Here is a 17,778-nt window from a genome sequence, read left to right as displayed (position 1 = left end):
AAAGAGAGGAGATTCAAGGTTTTTAGAGAAAGCTGCTGGTGTCCTGAGTCATTGCCACACCCCTAACCTCATGGTGAGGAGTATGTGCCCAGCACCTCACACTGATGGAAGGAGTTTTACTGGGATCACCCAGCAGTACATAATATGTGTTCCTTCCAATTTGGGAGACACAGTGGCCAATTTCTGAGTTATGGCTGGAATATGTCAAAGGTGAAGGGCTGGCTTAGGCATCCCATGGGGTAGAGATGAGGCTATGATTTGGGATGTGGCAGCACTCCCAATGGTGGCTCAACTGAACATGTTTTGCTGTGGTACATACTTGCAGGGGCTCTGGAGAAGCTCGGTCTCGGATCCTGTTCCAGAAAGCTGCCAGAGGGACTGCATTTCAGTGGGAGGAGGGTGGAGGTGCATCCCCAGATGCCCAGAGTCTTGAGAACGAATTATGAACAAACAACTGTAAAAGCAATGCATTCATCTACAAGAAAGAAACCACAAAGATGTGATCCCCATCGACGGAATGAGGGAGCTTTATAGAACTAAGGAATCCAGTCCCTTCCCCAAAAAGAGTAGCCTTAAATCTCTGCGAACCCCAGAGAATGCAGATGCCACTCAGGACAGCACTGGTTAAGGACAAACTTGACCGTCTGGCCTATTACTTCCTCCATGCACTCCAACTTTAACAGGCCTTAGGGTTGTGCAAGTCGCTCACTGAAAAGCGTTCCTGGCTGTAGGTGTAAACGGGGGCTGCGATCCAGCCTGCTCTCTGTGCTCCGAACCATATGCCCTGGCAGGGGGTTGTGTCTTCTCGCAGGAAGAGCTGCCTTTTTCTACTTCACACAGAGGCACAGTTCTCTCCCCAGGGGGTGGCATCCATCCACAGGGGAACCTCTTTCTGACCTACACCGAGGCAGCACATAGACTAGCAGCCACCCAGCACGGAGGGCTCAGCAATAGCCAGCAAGAGGAAGAAAGGAACAGAAGTATTGAATGAGGAAGGAGTGAAACTGATCACACGGTCCTTTTCTGTGGGAGGCGACCCACCTCACAGAGGCCCAAGCTAGAAGGGAGAAGTCTCAGTTTTCAATCAGTTTTAGAGTGATGACTATTACAGGGGGCTGGGCATTTTTGTTGCTTAACTGATGCTGTTTGGGAGACTAGCATGACAGGAGGACTTATGACACATAAGAGTGATCAGCCAAGTTGAGGGACCTGACCAAGATTTCATCTAAGGGGACAAGGGAAAACTAGAGCCCCAGAGAATAAATTAAAGGGCCAGTGGAAGGGTTGCACCCTGCATTGGAGACCGCTAGCTCCCTACTCATGCACATTCCCTCCTTCAGGCACAAAGCCAGGCAATATTTCCCAGTGTCCCTTGCAATTAGATAGAATCTTTAGACTCCGTTCTCTCCAATGGAATGTGAGCCGGGTTAGGGTTAATGTGATGGGTGCCACTTCCAGGACTGGCCTAGTAACAACTGCTCCCCACTGCCCGCCTCCACCATGAAACTCTTTTCTTTCCTCTTCCACTAACTGGATACAGTTGGTGACAAGGACATCAAGGATGATAGGCAGAAGGAACCTGGGTCCATATAAAATACTCACTAATCACAGAGGGGAAAAAGAATAACTTCACAGTGCAGAGAACTGGCAGAAAACCACCTTAACCAAGTGATCAAAGTTAACATCACCATACCATATGCCTCCTGATATGATGCACTGAAAATAAACGATACCACTTCTGCAGTGTTCCTTCCAGAAATGCATATCTTCAAATCTAATCAGGCAAACCCAACGAACTGAGGACACTGTACAAAATAAAGGGCCTGTACTCTTCAAAAAGTCAAAGCCAGGGGTGCCTGGGTGGCTCAGTCAGTTGAGCGACCTGACTCTTGATTTCGGCTCAGGTCATGATCTCAGGGTCATGAGATCGAGCCCCCTTGTCAGGCTCCATGCTCAAGGCAGAGTCCACTTGGAATTCTCTCTCCCTCTGCCCCCTGCCGTCACACTCATTATGCACGCGCGCTCTCTCTCTCTCAAATAAACAAAAATCTTTTTTAAAAAATGTCAAAGTCCTAAAACAAAAAGACTGTAGATTATTCATTTAAAGGAAAATAAAGAGATGGACTTTTTTTTTTTTTTTTAATTTAAGTAGGTTCCATGCCCAGACTGGAGCCCAGTGCTGGACCTGAACTCATGACCCTGAGATCAAGACCTGAGCTGAGATCAAGAGTCAGACACTTAGGGCACCTGTGTGGCTCAGTTGGTTAAGCGACTGCCTTCGGCTCAGGTCATGATCCTGGAGTCCCGGAATCGAGTCCTGCATTGGGCTCCCTGCTCAGCAGGGAGTCTGCTTCTCCCTCTGACCCTCCCCCCTCTCATGTGCTTGATCTCTCTCATTCTCTCTCTCTCAAATAAATAAATAAAATCTTAAAAAAAAAAAAAAAAGTCAGACACTTAAACAACTGAGCCACCCAGGCGCCCCCAAGGGATTTGATAATTTTAAATGCAGTGTGTGATCCTAGACCAGAAAAACAAGTTTTTGTTTTATTTTGACATAAAGGATATTTTGGGGACATTTAGAAAAATAGGGTATGATCTGTAAGTTAGATAATAGTATTGTGTCAACATTAATTTCCAGATTTTGAGAACTGTACAATGGTTATATAGGAGAATGTACTTGTATTTATGAAACACACACTAAAATATTTAATATTTAGGCATAAAGAGATGTTGTGTCTATAAACTACTCTCAAATGGTTCATAGAATATAATAACATGTGGGGCGCCTGGGTGGCTCAGTCATTAAGCGTCTGCCTTCGGCTCAGGTCATGATCCCAGGATTCTGGGATCGAGTCCCACATCGGGCTCCCTGATCGGCAGGAAGCCTGCTTCTCCCTCTCCCACTCCCCCTGCTTATGTTCCCTCTCTCGCTGTGTCTCTCTCTGTCAAATAAATAAATAAAATCTTTAAAAAAAGAAAAAAGAATATAATAACACGGATACAGAGAGAGAAAGAATGATGAAGCAAATGTGGTAAAATGTCAACATTTGCAGAGTCCGGGGCAGGGTATATGGGAATTCTTGGTACTAATTTTGCAGCTTTTCTGTAAGTCTGACATTACTACCAAATAACTTTTTAATTATATATTCTTGAACACCTAGAGTGGAAAAAGAAGCTGGTTAGGTGGCTGGCGAGGGAACGTGGCCTGTGCTTGTTACTGTTTAGACTGGGGAGATTGGGTTAATCCTTTGTGACATGCGGCCAGCTCTGCCTATAAGAGGTTAGAATCCAGTATAGGTGGAGAGATTCATAGTTATATGGGCCTGCCTGCCAGTGACAAATTCATGGGGAGACAATCTGTGAGTTCCTGAATGGGAAGAACACAGGAGTCTTTTTTTTTTTTTTAAGATTTTATTTATTTATTTGACTGAGAGAGAGAAATTGCGCACAAGCAGCAGAGGGAGAAGCAGACTCCCCGCTGAGCAGGGAGCCCGATGTGGGGCTTGGTCCCAGGATCCCTGGGATCATGACTTGAGCCCAAGGCAGACGCCTAACTGACTGGGCCACACAGGCGCCCCAAGAACACGGAGTCTTAAGCACCAAGGACAGTACTTAAGGCCGTGGGAACTCAAGTGGTGTCCACTAATTTAGCTAATTAAAGTATCAATATTTCTTTTGTTCTCTCCACTTTTCACAGTGACTGAGAGTGATAAGGGCAATGAGTCTTCTACATGAGAGGCAATACTTCACACAGCTCGAGAATAATTGCCCCAGTAAAATATGTTCCTTTATCATGAGATGCTAAGTTGGAATATCCTATGGAGGGAATGCAAAGTCCAGTAGTTTCTTAGCCACTGTGGGTGCTGTGACTTTTTGACAGGGGGATGCTTCAACTCATCCGGAAAAGAAACACACTATTACCATAAATACTCATGACTCATATAGGGAGATAATTGTGTGAGGTCTCTGGATATATTCCAACCGTCTCCTAGGACGTGATTCTAATATATGTCCCACTTTTATAAGGTTTCCTGGGTTACCTTGTTCACGGGTAAGGCATGCATTGACCATGTCTTCTGCTGTCTCAGAAAAGTTTCCCCATCAATCTTTAATATCATGGCCAACTTGTCCCTTCTGTGGTGTCCAGTGTCCATTTGAAGTTTTCTGGTGCTATGGAGGCTGTCTTTCTGGATCTTGCAACCAATCTTGTGCCTATATGATGGCATTCTTGAACCTCTCTGTAGGCTCATCATTCAGTTTTTAAAAGAAATCACTGTGTTTAAAGACTTCAGATAGAGCAGCTTATTAGCATAATGATCTGCAAAAGTGTTTCCTCTAATTTTTTTTTAGTGTGGGCCTCCACTTCATGACAGTAATTCCCAAGAAATCAAGAAACTCGCTTATTTGGTGCCCGTTTTTAATAGGGACACTTGAGGAGATAAAAAGAAAAAAACGTTCTCTTTCTTTCCATGATTTGCTGAAGTCAGACCATGAGTCAGAATGTCAGAGTATATTGGTAGCTCCTTGCTGTGTTTAACAAGATACCGTAAGAGGTAAGCTCAGGCAAGAACGTCCTGGTTTGCACGTGGCTAGGAAAAGGAATCGAGGGAGCACAGAAGTGGGGTCTTGTGCCCCAACAGCAGGATAAAAGACTGAAAAGGTTATCCACGAAGATATTTCAGTTAAACAGAGGACTCCAGCACTAGTGCAAAGAACAGTCTCGAGGCTTTCCTTCCACCTACACCTTTGATTCATATGGCTTCCCTGCAACTGCCCTTAAGCCGGGAGAGAGAGGCATGGAGTAAAGAAATAAATGAAAGTTGATACGTCTATCCTGAAAAAAATCTTTTAGGCATGATTTCTGGCACAAGAAGCTGCTTAGAAGCAAGTTGACCTGAAGTTTCTGAGGGAACTGTATTGCCATAACCTCACAAGCCTGGCCTGAATAAATAAGTAAAGCCATAAAACAACACTTGGATCTCCAGACTTGCACCATCGGGAAGCAGGCTGTTAGGGCCGTATAGTCCCCAAAGAGGACTTTACTTAGCTTCTTTTAGCCAAATTGCAAAGCTAATATGTGACATTACTGATTCTCCGTGGCACACTATGATAAATTGTATATTGAAAAATAAACTCAAATGGTTACAAGTCAAATATTGATTGACACTGCTGGGAGGAATATGGCATGGTGGTTACCAGCATGAATTACAGTCAGACAGCCCTGGGATCAAATCTCAGCCCTGCTCCCTATAACATGTAACTTAACCTTGGGCAAGTTACTTAACTCTTCTAAGCATGTTATCTCACCTGTAAAATGGGAGTTATTGTGCGCTAAATGCTTCACCTACCTTCTCATTTAATCCTCACAGTAACTATCAGTTAAGAAGTACTGTAGATTTTTCCTTAATATAGCATTTTTTTTCTAATGACCAAAGAAAGCAAAAGTTGGACTTGACTCTGAGGTTAGGGCATGCATTATAAGTATCTTTATTCTTAAGGTGGGAATTGTTTTTCAAAAGATTAAATCATTCAAGTTTTTTTCTTTTTCGAAATGATTTTACTTTACATAGTTTTCTGCAACTTGGTAGTTTCTTTTTAAATTCTACCACTGGCATCTTCCCATGTCAGTAGAAATTATGGACTTCATTGTTTTTAATGGCTATACCCATTTTGGGGGTAACTACTCATTTTTAATAAGGACAAAGCCCTCATACTTGTAACTGTTCATATGAGTTTTCTATCAAAATATTAAGGTATTGGGTCAGGGCTGATCCTATATTACAGGTCCAGGAAATTCAGTCATTGTCGATATTATCATTGATGTTAAAGCAAACAACACAGAGGCTTCATTGCTTTGGGAAGTGAGAAAGAATTGTAGAAAACACATGCAAATGTAAATGCCATTCTCCTAGCACTTGAATTCCAGAAGTGAAACTGGAGGGCTGAACTGTCCATATTAGGAAATGACTGGTTGCTTGATGACCACACAGTTAAGCTCAGTATTTTGCTTTCGGGGGGGTGGGGGTGACATGGAAGGGAATTGGTCAGGAGGATATTATGATTAGATCAGTTAGCTTTAGAACCACTCTATTCTCTTCCAGCATAATCTCAATGCACTTATAAGATTTGTAAAATCAAACTTTCACTTCAATTGGAGAGCCTGAAAACCTAGCTCAGTTGGGTTTTTTTGTTTACTTGTTTGTTTTTTAATGAACTCACGACCCTGAGATCAAGCCCTAAGCTGAAATCAAGAGTCAGATGCTTAACCAATTGAGCCACCCAGGTACACCCCCAGCTCAGTTTTTTATTTTTTATTTTTTTAAGATTTTATTTAGGGATGCCTGGGTGGCTCAGACGGTTAAGCGTCTGCCTTCGGCTCAGGTCCCGATCTCAAGGTCTTGGGATCGAGTCCCGCATCGGGCTCCTTGCTCAGCGGGGAGCCTGCTTCTCCCTCTCCCTCTGCCCCTCCCCCTGCTTGTCCTCTCTCTCTCTCTCTCTCTCTCAAATAAATAAATTTATTTTTCAAAAAATATTTTATTTATTTGACAGGGAGAGAGAGAGAGAGCACAAGCAGGGGGAGGGGCAGAGGGAGAGGGAGAAGCAGATCCCCTGCTGAGCAGGGAGCCCTACGTGGGGCTTGATCCCGGGACCCTGAGATCATGACCTGAGCCGAAGACAGATGCTTAACCGTCTGAGCCACCCAAGGGCCCCCTCAGCTCAGTTTTTAAAGTTGAAGTTTCTGAATCAGATTCCCAAATGAGGTTATCTGTTATTCCCTGAAATTGCAGCAGGTGGAAATCCTATGTTAAGACTGGTTTGAATCGGGGCGCCTGGGTGGCTTAGTCGTTAAGCTTCTGCCTTTGGCACAGGTCATGATCTCAGGGTCGTGGGATCAAGGCCCACATCGGGCTCCCTGCTCTGCAGGAAGCCGGCTTCTCCCTCTCCCACTCGCCCTGCTTGTGTTCCCTCTCTTGCTGTGTCTCTGTCAAATAAACAAATAAAATCTAAAAAAAAAAAAAAAAAACATTGGTTTTAATGAAAGCACTCAACATGTGCTCTTGCTATAAAGTAGTAAATGAAGCCATGGGGTACAGACAACCCTTTCAGCCTCTCTGGCATTTCATATATTTCACCTTAATAAAATACCAGGAATTCCCGCTATACTATACTCAGGTTTCTTTAGCTAAGGATGAGGGATAAAATAGCAGTAAGCTGGCAACGGGAACATGGCTGTGTCATGTGCTTTATGGAGGCAATAAAGACATGATGAGCCAGGGACCCAAACACCTCACGCCTCACAAAAGCAAGTGCTCCCCACCCTACATTTGAGAAACTCCTTTTCTCCACCCCATATTTGGGAAGCTTCTTTTTCACTGAAGTTTCCCTAGGATACCTTGCATCCTCTAAGCCCACGTTTCCAAAATACCACCATAAATTCTCTATACTTTTTCTCCTGAAACTGACAGATTTTTTTTTTTTTTAATTCAGAGAGGACAAGAATCCTGGCCAACCTTAACAATAGAAAAAGCATATTACTGTTCTTGATAATTCAACATTCAGTGATGGTACCTGGAAATAAAGATTTTTTGATGGATGTAAAACCCCTAGGCACGTGTAGGTGTCTGTGGACACATTTACAGCAATTGGTTGGCACCATGATTCTCCCAGCCGACCAAGCTCACTGCCAGGCCAGCTTCAGCTTAGGCATCCTCTCCTCTTAGACTCACCAGCACTTGACAGCCTCTGGTTTATCACAGCTCCGTTGGATGGGGAGCCAGATGACTTCCAAAAAGCCCCGACCAGAGGCACAGACCTGTGACCAGATGTCTCGTTCTGGGACAGATGGCTTGAACTGCTGCCTTTTGCTCTGCCAGTCTGCAGGACAGCTGAGTGCTCGAGCCACCAAAGAAATCTGGATGGAGTTTGCAAAGACAGCTTTCAGTTAAGTATCAGGGAGATTGAGACAATCCAATGTTTTCAAAGGTGAGTCACTTTGGGATCGGTGAGTCCCTTTTTAATTGCTTTAGAGGTCTGACTTGTTCTATTCCTCAGTGAGGGGAAGAACAATATGGTTAAGGCCGTTCATCAGTATGTTGGCCAATCCCAGAGCCACAGGTTTGCAGTGAAAGTAGGTCGAAAGGGAATATGGCAAGAGAGCAGCTACCTGCAAAAGGCTGGCTGCCCGCTGCCAGGAGTCCTTGTTACTTTGAAGCTGTTCTCAAAGTTCAGCTTTGGGTCTCAGTAATTGGGTGCTGACAGTTTTCCAGGGTTGACTAGCTTGTGGAAGCTCACACATCAGGTAACCCAAGTCATCAGACATCAAATAACAACTGTCTGATTCAAAATATGAACAGTTCAGTAAAAGAAAGGACTGAAGAGTCAGCCTGATGGGCATCCCCTCCCCGCTCTGTGGGAAAACACACTGCACAATGAAAGCCCAATCAGGCTGCAGACAACATTACTGGTGCCTCCACCTCTGTGACGAGGTCCCCTCAGGAATCTGTGGACTTGATCCACCACCTCTCATACCCCATTGGACGGTCACACTCTTTCTCTACACACGTTCATAACATTTACTCAGCAGAGGCTTTACACACACTCATAGAGGTTCCTGAGGCTATACCTTGATCTCAGGACAAGAGGAAACCTTAATCATCTGGTTACATTTTAATTTTCCATGGCATTAAAGGTACAGTAACTGCAGGACAGTCCTCTCCTGCCTTACTAGGGTAGTTAATCCTGCAAAACCTCTTGTGGAGCCAATGCAAGCTGAAAGTGTAATCACCAGTAATGTCAATGAGAAAACATTTTGTTTCTTGAGTCCCCAAACTGACCCATTCGTGCTAAAGTGCTAAATCTCATTAAGACAGACCCAATTACATTAACAATTAATATTGGCTATCATGAACACAAATGGAAGCCATCTTTCCCTTTACTAGTTATGACTAATTACATTATTATTCTATAATATGACCATTTCCCTGTTTCTTAGCTTTTACGCCCTGTACATTTAAGATTAAATTTATAACAAAACACACATACAAATGATACCCAATACTTATACAATTCAACCTTTAGTTCTTAAAAAAGAGCAATAAAATCAGTGAAAACCACGCAAATGATATTAGTTTTACCGAACAAGTTGAAATACAATAGACATGGGGCGCCTGGGTGGCTCAGTCGTTAAGCATCTGCCTTCAGCTCAGGTCATGGTCCTAGGGTCCTGGGATGGAGCCCCGCATCGGGCTCCCTGCTCAGCAGGAAGCCTGCTTCTCCCTCTCCCCATGCTTGTGTTCCCTCCCTCGCTGTGTCTCTCTCTGTCAAATAAATAAATAAAATCTTGAAGAAAAAAAAAAGAAATACAATAGATATGACATGTAAGATTACCCCTGCTGTAAATAAGCAAAACAGTGAGAAATCAGATGGGAAAACATAAGGTAACATAGACTAACCATGTGAAGGGGATGCATGGTGGCTCTCTTCTTTAGGTGCTAAGCAGCTCCAAGAAATACATCCAACTAAATCCAGCCTAATAGATGCAAAGAAATGCCCCGGATATCCTTATTTTTTATTTCAAAACAAAAAACAAACAAACAAAAAACTCAAAAAAAATTTTTTTAAGATTTTATTTATTTGAGGGCGCCTGGGTGGCTCAGTTGGTTAAGCGACTGCCTTCGGCTCAGGTCATGATCCTGGAGTCCCTGGATCGAGTCCCGCATTGGGCTCCCTGCTTGGCAGGGAGCCTGCTTCTCCCTCTGACCCTCCTCCCTCTCATGCTGTCTCTCATTCTCGCTCTCAAATAAATAAAATCTTTAAATAAATAAATAAATAAATAAATAAAATCTTTAAAAAAAAAGATTTTATTTATTTGAGAGCGAGAATGAGAGAGAGAGAGAGAGCATGAGAGGAGGGAGGGTCAGAGGGAGAAGCAGGCTCCCTGCTGAGAGGGAGCCGGATGCAGGACTCGATCCTGGGACTCCAAGATCATGACCTGGGCCGAAGGCAGTCGCTTAATCAATTGAGCCACCCAGGCGCCCAAAACCATCTCAAAATTTATTCCTTTAACTTAAAAACAATAAACATTATTTTTCACTGGTCTGTGGGTTCACTGGGGGTTTCTTTTGGTCTGGGCCGGCACACCTGGACTTAGTCTACAATGGCCTGGCTCACTGTCTGGGGGTTGGCAAGCTAGTTGGTCTAAGGGGCCACACTCATATGTTTGGCAATTGGTTAGATGTCAGATGAGGTCTCGCCTCACCCATCAGGTCAGCTATGAGCTTTTCACAAGGTCGTGGAAGAGTTCCCAGCAGCAAGAGAGAGCAAGCCACAATTTGTATGCACTTTTTTAAGAATCTCCATGTATCAGATTTGCTAATGTCCATGGAACAAAGCAAGTCACACAGCCAAGCCTAGATTGAGAGAGAGACTACACCTCTTGTGGGGAGAAGCTGGAAAATACCAAGGCTATTCTGTTCAATCTACTATATCTTGGAAGCCAAAATAGATTGAATAATATTCCTTATAACCAGAATGGGTGATTTATCTCAGGGTTTAAACATATTTCCATGGGGGTGGGGGGAGACTTTTCTGTTTAACTACTGAGGTCATCTAGTAAGGCTGCCATCTTGGGTCTGCTACTGCACCTGAGGGAAAGAGATAAAACCAAAGAAGGCAGAGGCTCTGAGGGCCACATAAAGGAATTTCAGTCTTCATCCCAAGAGCAATGGGAAGCCATAGAGCATTTTAAAGAGAGATAAGATCACTTGGGCTGCAGTGAGGATAGTAATTCCAGAAACTTTTTCAGGAAGGGGAATAGTGAGATAAGCCTTTAGTCGTAGAACAAGCGGTTAAGGGAAAGATTTTGTTGTTGTTATTGTTGTTGTTTTTGTTTTGTTTTTTGCTTTTTAAGGAAAAGATAGTTGAAACTAGAGCTTGATAGAATACTGATGGAAGGATCCAGTATTGCAAGAGGCTAGAAGGAGAGCCCTGGGAATTGGGAAGGGAAACTCAAGCATGCATGAAATGGTTGGCTTACAAAAAATTATCATACAATAAAATTATATTTTTGTTTACAGTTCTATAGATTTCAACATATGCATAGATTCATGTAACTACCACCACAGTTGGGATACAGAAGAGTCCCATCTCCCCAAACCTTCCTTTTTGCTATCCCTTTATAGTCACTCCTCCACCCCTAACTCCTGGCAACCACTAACTTATTCTCCATCACTACAGTGTTCATCTTTTCAAGAGTGTCACTTTGAGACTAGCTTCTTTCATTCAGTGTAATGCGTTTATTGTTATGTTGTTATGATGTCAAGTTGTTGGGTATATCAGTATTTCATTCTTTTATACTGCTAAGTAGTATCCCATTGGGGTCAGCTTCTGATAGCATTCCCCAGGTCAGTAAATGGTTTCACTATTCTACCCGTGACTCGGGCCAGAAACCTTGGCTTCATCCTTGACTCAACTCTCTTCTTCAACCTACACATCCAATCCATCAGTAAATCCTGGTGGCTTTACTTTCAGAATAGACCTGGAATCTGACCACTTCTTACTACCTGCACTGCTGTCATCTTGTTCAGGCCACCATCATCTTTTGCCAGGCCAAGTGCTTCTACTCTTACCCCTCCACCTTCAGTCTGTTCTCTACACAACAGCTAGAATGAGCCTTTTAGAGACTTAAATCTGATCAGGCCATTCTTCTGCTCAAAACTCTCCAGTGGTTTCAGTGTTAACAATCCATAGTTGTCACCATGGCCTAAAAGATCCACATGATTGGGCCCCTGACTACCTCTCTGATCTCTTTTCCTGCCACCATCCCCCTCACTCACTCTATATCAGCTCTAGGGGTCTCCCTGCTATTCCGTTAGCAAGCCAAGCATGCTCCTGCCTCAGAGCATTTGAATCCGCTGTCTCCTCTGTCTGGAATACTCCTTTCCTAGATATCCACGTGGCTCAGCGCATCAAATCAATTCCAGTTTCTGCTTATCAGTCCCTCTCTAACACCTAAAATAGCAGCTACCTGACACCACTGTCTAATCCTTATTCTGCTTTGTTCTTTATCAAAGCACACATATTTTGTTTTTCTGTCTCTCAATACTAGAAAAATCTTTTAGGATGAGGACTTTTTTTGTTCACTGCTTAACAAGCACGTAAATGGGTGCCTTGCTTGGCATATAGTGTGAGTTCAATGAATATTTTTTATTTAATAAGGGAAAAAACAGAATGGAAACACATGTCGATTTCTAGATTTTAGGACATTCTACATTTATTTCATTTCATTTCAGTATAGTTATCATATAGTGTTGTATTAGTTTTGGGTGTACAATATAGTGATTCTGTAATTCCATACATCACCCAGGGCTTAAGTGCACTCCTTCATCCCTATCATTTGTATCACCCATCTCCCCACCCACCATCCCTCTGGAAACCATCAGTTTGTTCTCTATAGTTCAGGGTCTGTTTCTTGGTTTCTCCTCCCCCCACATTACTTTTGTGTTTTTTTTTTAAGATTTTATTTATTTATTTGACAAAGAGAGACAGCGAGAGAGGGAACACAAGCAGGGGGAGCTGGAGAGGGAGAAGCAGGCTCCCCGCTGAGCAGGGAGGCTTGACCCCAGGACACTGGGATCATGAGCTGAGCCGAAGGCAGATGTTTAACTGACTGAGCCACCCAGGCACCCATTGTTTGTTTCTTAAGTTCCACATATGAGTGAAATCATATGGTATTTGTCTTTCTTTGCCTGACTTATTTCACTTAGCATTATACTCTCTAGTTCCATCCACATTGTTGCAAATGGCAAGATTTCATTCTTTTTTATAGCTAAATAATATTCCATTGTGTATATACCACATCTTCTTTATCCATTCTCTACTGATGGACACTCAGGCTATTTTTATAATAATCTAGCTATTATAAATAATGCTGCAATAAACATAGGGGTGCATGTATTCCTTTTATTTAGTGTTTCTGCATTTTGGGGGTATAGGGCATTCTGCACTTCCTGTTACTTATACAGTAAGATAATCAGGGGAAGGTGTATGGGAAGTGTAGGGCTAAAGATTTGCAGATAGTGGAAAGCAAGTTAACTAGAAAAATAAAATGAAGTTCCCAGGCATTGTTCAGAGCCCATTTAAGGTTGAAATTTAATAACTTAGTGATGCCAGTCTGTTCAGCAGGACAATTTTTTACAACAAGATACAGGCACGGAGAAGCATGTTGGTCCATCTAGGGTGGGAGACGTAGGTGGGGAAAAGAGAGTGGCGGGCAGGCTTAGGAGGTAAGAGTAGGACTGTAATGGAATACCGTTTTATCTAAGATGTATTAAGAGGGGACGTGAAGAATGTGAACTAATGGGGGCTTTCAACGGATTAGAGGAACTGATAAAGTGAAAAAAGTTAAGTTCTTGAGCAGTCAAGCTGAAAGGACATCAGGCTGTAACTGGACAGAAGGATGTTCCAATTACTAATTTGTGACGCTATAACGTTTCTGGTAAGAGGGTCCAGGTTTTTTATTAGGATTGGGAGGCTGATGTAAGGGTCGCTAGAGGTGAGGCCCGTACGGTAACCCGGCAGTCTGACTGAAATTATCAAGATGGAAGACAGAGGAGAGAAAAGTAAGACAAAAAGCTGGATGCACCAATAAACAGATGATCTCTAAGAGGCGGTTAAACAGGTGGCAAAGTCTTAACAGTAAGCGTCGGAGAAGCAAGGGTTTTTACAAGAGGTGACAGTATTCGGCACATAGCTAGCTCCCCGACCTTCTGAACCTGGGAAGTGAGAACACTAATTCTCCAGGGGATGACGTATCCTCGGGGGACAGCCAGGTCTCAGTCGGAGAAGTTGAGAGAAAACTGATCTGGGGGCGGGAATCTCAGGGGAAGATCGATTTGATAGCAGTGAGTTGGGGAGGGGACCCACGCAGAAGAAAACACGGACACCCCCCGTCCTTTATTTACCTTCCTCCCAACCTGACGCCGCGCCACACCAACCTCCGCAACTAGAAAACAGGCAGAGAAGAGTGAACGCAGACGGAGAGTTCTGGGCTGTAATGCGCTATGCCGATCGGGTGTCCGCACTAAGTTCGGCATCAATATGGTGACCTCCCGGGAGCGGGGGACCACCAGGTTGCCTAAGACGGGGTGAACCGGCCCAGGTCGGAAACGGAGCGGGTCAGAACTCCCGTGCTGCTCACACTGGCTCTTTTCAACTCCGCGCGGAAGTCCTCACACCGGAACGCCGCGGCGTCCGCGCTTTCCCATTGGCGGAAACTTCCGCTAGCGTCAGTCCGCTTCCGCCAACGACTCGGTCGGGCGGGGCCGTCCCTAGAAGTCACTTCCGCTTGACCCCGCCCCTCGGTCCCTTTTTGGCCGCTTCCGGCCTTAGCCCCCGCCCCGTCCAGTGTGGCCCCGCCCCCGCCCCGCCCCGGGCTCGCGGTCCCGGCCCCGCGGCACCGCTTCCGGTGCGGGCCCCGCCCCGGCTGTGGCCCCCGGCTGCGGAGGAGTCCGAGACGCAGCTGCTGCGCCGGGGCCTGAGCGGCCGCCGCCACCACCGCCGGCGGACCCGGAGCGCCCTGCACAGGTAAGCCGCGTGGGGCCCGGCTCCTTCAGTCGCGCGGGAGCGGGGGCTGTGGCAGGTGGAGGGGCCGGAGGGGTGCGAGGGGAGGCAGGTGTGTGGGGGGAGACGCGAAGGCGCGGGCGAGCAGAGTCCGGGGGCTGCGGAGGAAAAGCGAGAGCGCTGGGAGGATACCCGAAGCGCCTTGCAACCCTGAGGGTGATTTGAGATAAAGAGATGGGAAGAGTAAGGGCCCCCGGGAACTGAGAGGGCGAGGATAGGTGGGGTTGGGGCGATCGAAGAGGAGCCAGCGGATTGGCTGGGAGGGCTTGGTAGAGGTAAAAGTGATAGGGCTGGACTGGGGGGTATAAAGAAGTGGGGGCTGGCGTAACCGGGGAAGGAGGTATGGGGCTTCAAGGGGACCGGGGCCAAAGGGATTCGGCTGCGAAGGTAGCGGGAATGGTAGGGGAGGCCGGGTTCAAAGCTACAAGCAGTCCGTTGCACCGGGCATGGGGGTCCGAGAACTTTAGGGGAAATGGGGGAGGGGGCCGAGTGAAGGGATGAAGTGGCTTAGATTTCTGAGACGCAAGTTTTCTAAATGTAGGCAGGTGGCATTGTTGTTTGGATCTTTCTGCTTAGGGACGGGGTAGATGGGCTCTTTGGGGGAGGGTGTGTGTATTGAGTTGTGGAACTGAGTCATCTCAATCTTACTAAAGAAGCAGTGAGACACCTCCCCCTCTGCTGGGGACAGCACACTGAGAAGATGGTGCCACAGGACAAGAAGCAGTTGTTCAAAGACTGGCAGGACTCAGTTGAAAAATGATTCCTCTTGTGATTGATTGACTGTAATGATTATAAGGAAAATTAAATTGATCGCCGAATTATTTGCTTTTTATTCTTTGGTTTAATTTTTTTTGATGCCAATTGTTTTTATCCTAAATGAATACTTTTGCCAGCTGGATTTAATGTGGGTGTAAATCTTCTCATGTTTTGTTATACTATAAAAAGGGCTAAAGCAGAATGAAAGCAGCGCTACAGGCCTAAATCACACTTTCTCAAGTGCCAAGAGAGGAAGTAAAGGCAGTAAGAGGCAAATTGGAATTTGAATCTTTCACAGATTACAAAAGGCAAAAGCAGTGCTTCTCAGATAAACAGACAATGAGAATTTTTATCTTTACTTTTTTGCCTAGCTTTTAAAAAAAAATTGCACCTTTTCCCCCTACCCATTTAAAAGATTAGTAAATGCAAGCAGTTTTTATTGCTAGGGATGTGATTCCTTCCCCATGAATTGTTGAAGATGCTGAAGGCATGTAGTATTTTTTTTATCTTTATACTTAGTTCTAAAACAGTGAAACAATGCAAATATCAAGTCTCAACCTGTGCAGTAAAGCTTCTTTCATGTGATGACAACATTGTACGCCATTTTGCAAGTCCTGTTCACCTAAAATTTCCCCGTGCACAGTAATCCATTCAGTTATGGAGACGTGCTGAGGAAACATAACTCAAGTGAGGTTTGTTGGGGGTGGAGATCTGGAGAGGAGGAAGGGAAAGGGGGAGCTAGAGTGGAGAGGAGGGTGTGAAAGGGGGATGTGTTTGGAGATTGATTGGTAAGAATGCTGATAAACCTGCCCCCAGAATACTTTTGGCCTGAAAGCCTTTTCTGTTTGCGTTTGTCATAGAATATCATAGTAGAAGTGAATCAGAAGGAAAAGGGATGTGAAGAGATTTACTTGGCCGTTTATGAAAAAGAAGCATTAACTTGTTAGATAATATTGATATCTGTTTCAATTTAATTAACTTTAAAATCTCCAGAGGAATTCCCCCGTTTGTTTTTTGAGTGACCATTGCAATTTGAAACTCTTGCCTCCTTGCGTGTTTCTTTCATGTTGTTGAAATTGGATTCTTTTTGAGGCCGTAATGTACAGTTAGCGTGGCTCAGCCCACTTGAAAAGCAGGCTGGCAATTCTATCTGGGAAATTTGAAAAGTTTAAACCAAAGAGCAATTTGCTATGTTCTGCTTTTGTATGCGAGAAATCATTCTGTCTGCCTGATAGCTCTGTGTCTAGCTAGGATGGTACTTTCTTTCTCTGATGGGCCTGGGAACATAAGCCGCGTTCTCTCCTTTGTAGGCAGGCCCTTCTTGCCTTCATTATTGTGGTTCTCATACTCACAACCTTTGTACAGTGCAAACCCAGTGCCTTTTCAGGGATAAATAAGGCTAATGTTTGATAATGTCAAGAGAGAAAGATCAGAACACAGAGGCTAGATACCGTCAGGATTTACTTCTTTTTTAAACCACAGTCCACCACTGCTGAGATTCATCCTGCATTTCCTCTCTTAAATCCCGTTCTTCACACTGTTCCCTACCACTCTCCCCCCCCACCCCCACCCCCAGCTCCCACAACCACTCCTCTTAGAACCCAGGCTTTGGAGCGTATGTCTAGTGTTCAGAACTCACACCCTTTGCTAGAAAAAGGAAAGTCTTTTAATACCTGTTTTACCATTTTTTCCCCCTTGTTTCTCCTTCTTTGTGGTTTCTGTTAATCACTTAAGGAGTGTGCCGGCTGGGCTGTACCCAGGTTCAGAGCCATGCTCATCGGCGGGTGAAGCTTGAGGCCGTGATGGAGCCGCTGGCGCAACAGAAGCAGCCTCGGCAGCCTCCGCCACAGCAGGCCCCACGCCTGGCTCCTCTGCAGATGGACGCCAGAGAGAAGCAGGGACAACAGATGAGAGAAGCCCCATTCTTGTATGCCCAGAAGCTGGTCACACAGCAGACTCTTCTTTCTGCCACCCCAGGGAGGCCATCTGGCAGCCCCGCCCTGGGTCCCTTGGCCAGAGGGCCACCAGCTGTGGCAGTGGCCCGAGTTTTTGAACGGAGCAACGTGAACTCCGAGCCCGAGGAGGAGGAAGGAGGTCTGGAAGATGAGGATGGGGATGATGAAGTTGCAGAGGTGGCTGGGAAAGAGGCCCAGGCCGCATCCAAGTATTTTCATGTGCAGAAAGTGGTTCGCCAGGACCCCAGAGCAACGTCTGGATCTGGTCTGCTTCCAGCACCAGGGCTCCCACTGCGTGGACAGCAAGCTAAAGAAGACCATACCAAAGATATTTCCAAGGCCCCACCTTCAGTCTCCACAGCTGGGCAGCCGAGCTGGAATCTGGATGAGCAACTCAAGCAGGTCAGTCTTCGTGGTGCGGGGGTCATTTGTTCTTCCTAAAGGCTGG

General features: G+C 45.2%; 1 protein-coding gene and 1 long non-coding RNA gene across 6 annotated transcripts in view; one reads left to right on the top strand and one right to left on the bottom strand.

Moving 5' to 3' along the window:
- Positions 1 to 14,273, bottom strand: part of LOC135361548 (uncharacterized) — a 43,506-nt gene extending 29,233 nt beyond the window's left edge. The window contains exons 1-3 of one of the 2 annotated variants that reach the window (XR_010404955.1): positions 13,962 to 14,273; positions 9,135 to 9,317; positions 7,728 to 7,912 (exon numbers count right to left, since the gene is read on the bottom strand). This is a non-coding gene — a long non-coding RNA (uncharacterized LOC135361548). The remainder of the gene's footprint in view (positions 1 to 7,727; positions 7,913 to 9,134; positions 9,318 to 13,961) is intronic. The other variant, XR_010404956.1, reaches the window with a different exon arrangement.
- A 176-nt stretch (positions 14,274 to 14,449) lies between these two features.
- Positions 14,450 to 17,778, top strand: part of LOC123861013 (dual specificity protein kinase CLK3) — an 84,283-nt gene continuing 80,954 nt past the window's right edge. For all 4 annotated transcript variants that reach the window (XM_064570151.1, XM_064570150.1, XM_064570149.1 and 1 more), the window contains exons 1-2: positions 14,450 to 14,583; positions 17,110 to 17,732. In XM_064570151.1, coding sequence (XP_064426221.1) covers positions 17,178 to 17,732 — 555 coding nt within the window. In that variant the 5' untranslated portion in view covers positions 14,450 to 14,583; positions 17,110 to 17,177. The remainder of the gene's footprint in view (positions 14,584 to 17,109; positions 17,733 to 17,778) is intronic.

Source organism: Mirounga angustirostris, unplaced genomic scaffold, assembly GCF_029215605.1.
Source record: "Mirounga angustirostris isolate CCGP_5_RB_7025 unplaced genomic scaffold, mMirAng1.0.hap1 SCAF_9, whole genome shotgun sequence".
In the NCBI taxonomy this organism is placed as follows: domain Eukaryota; kingdom Metazoa; phylum Chordata; class Mammalia; order Carnivora; family Phocidae; genus Mirounga; species Mirounga angustirostris.
This window is presented reverse-complemented; position numbering and strand designations above follow the sequence as displayed.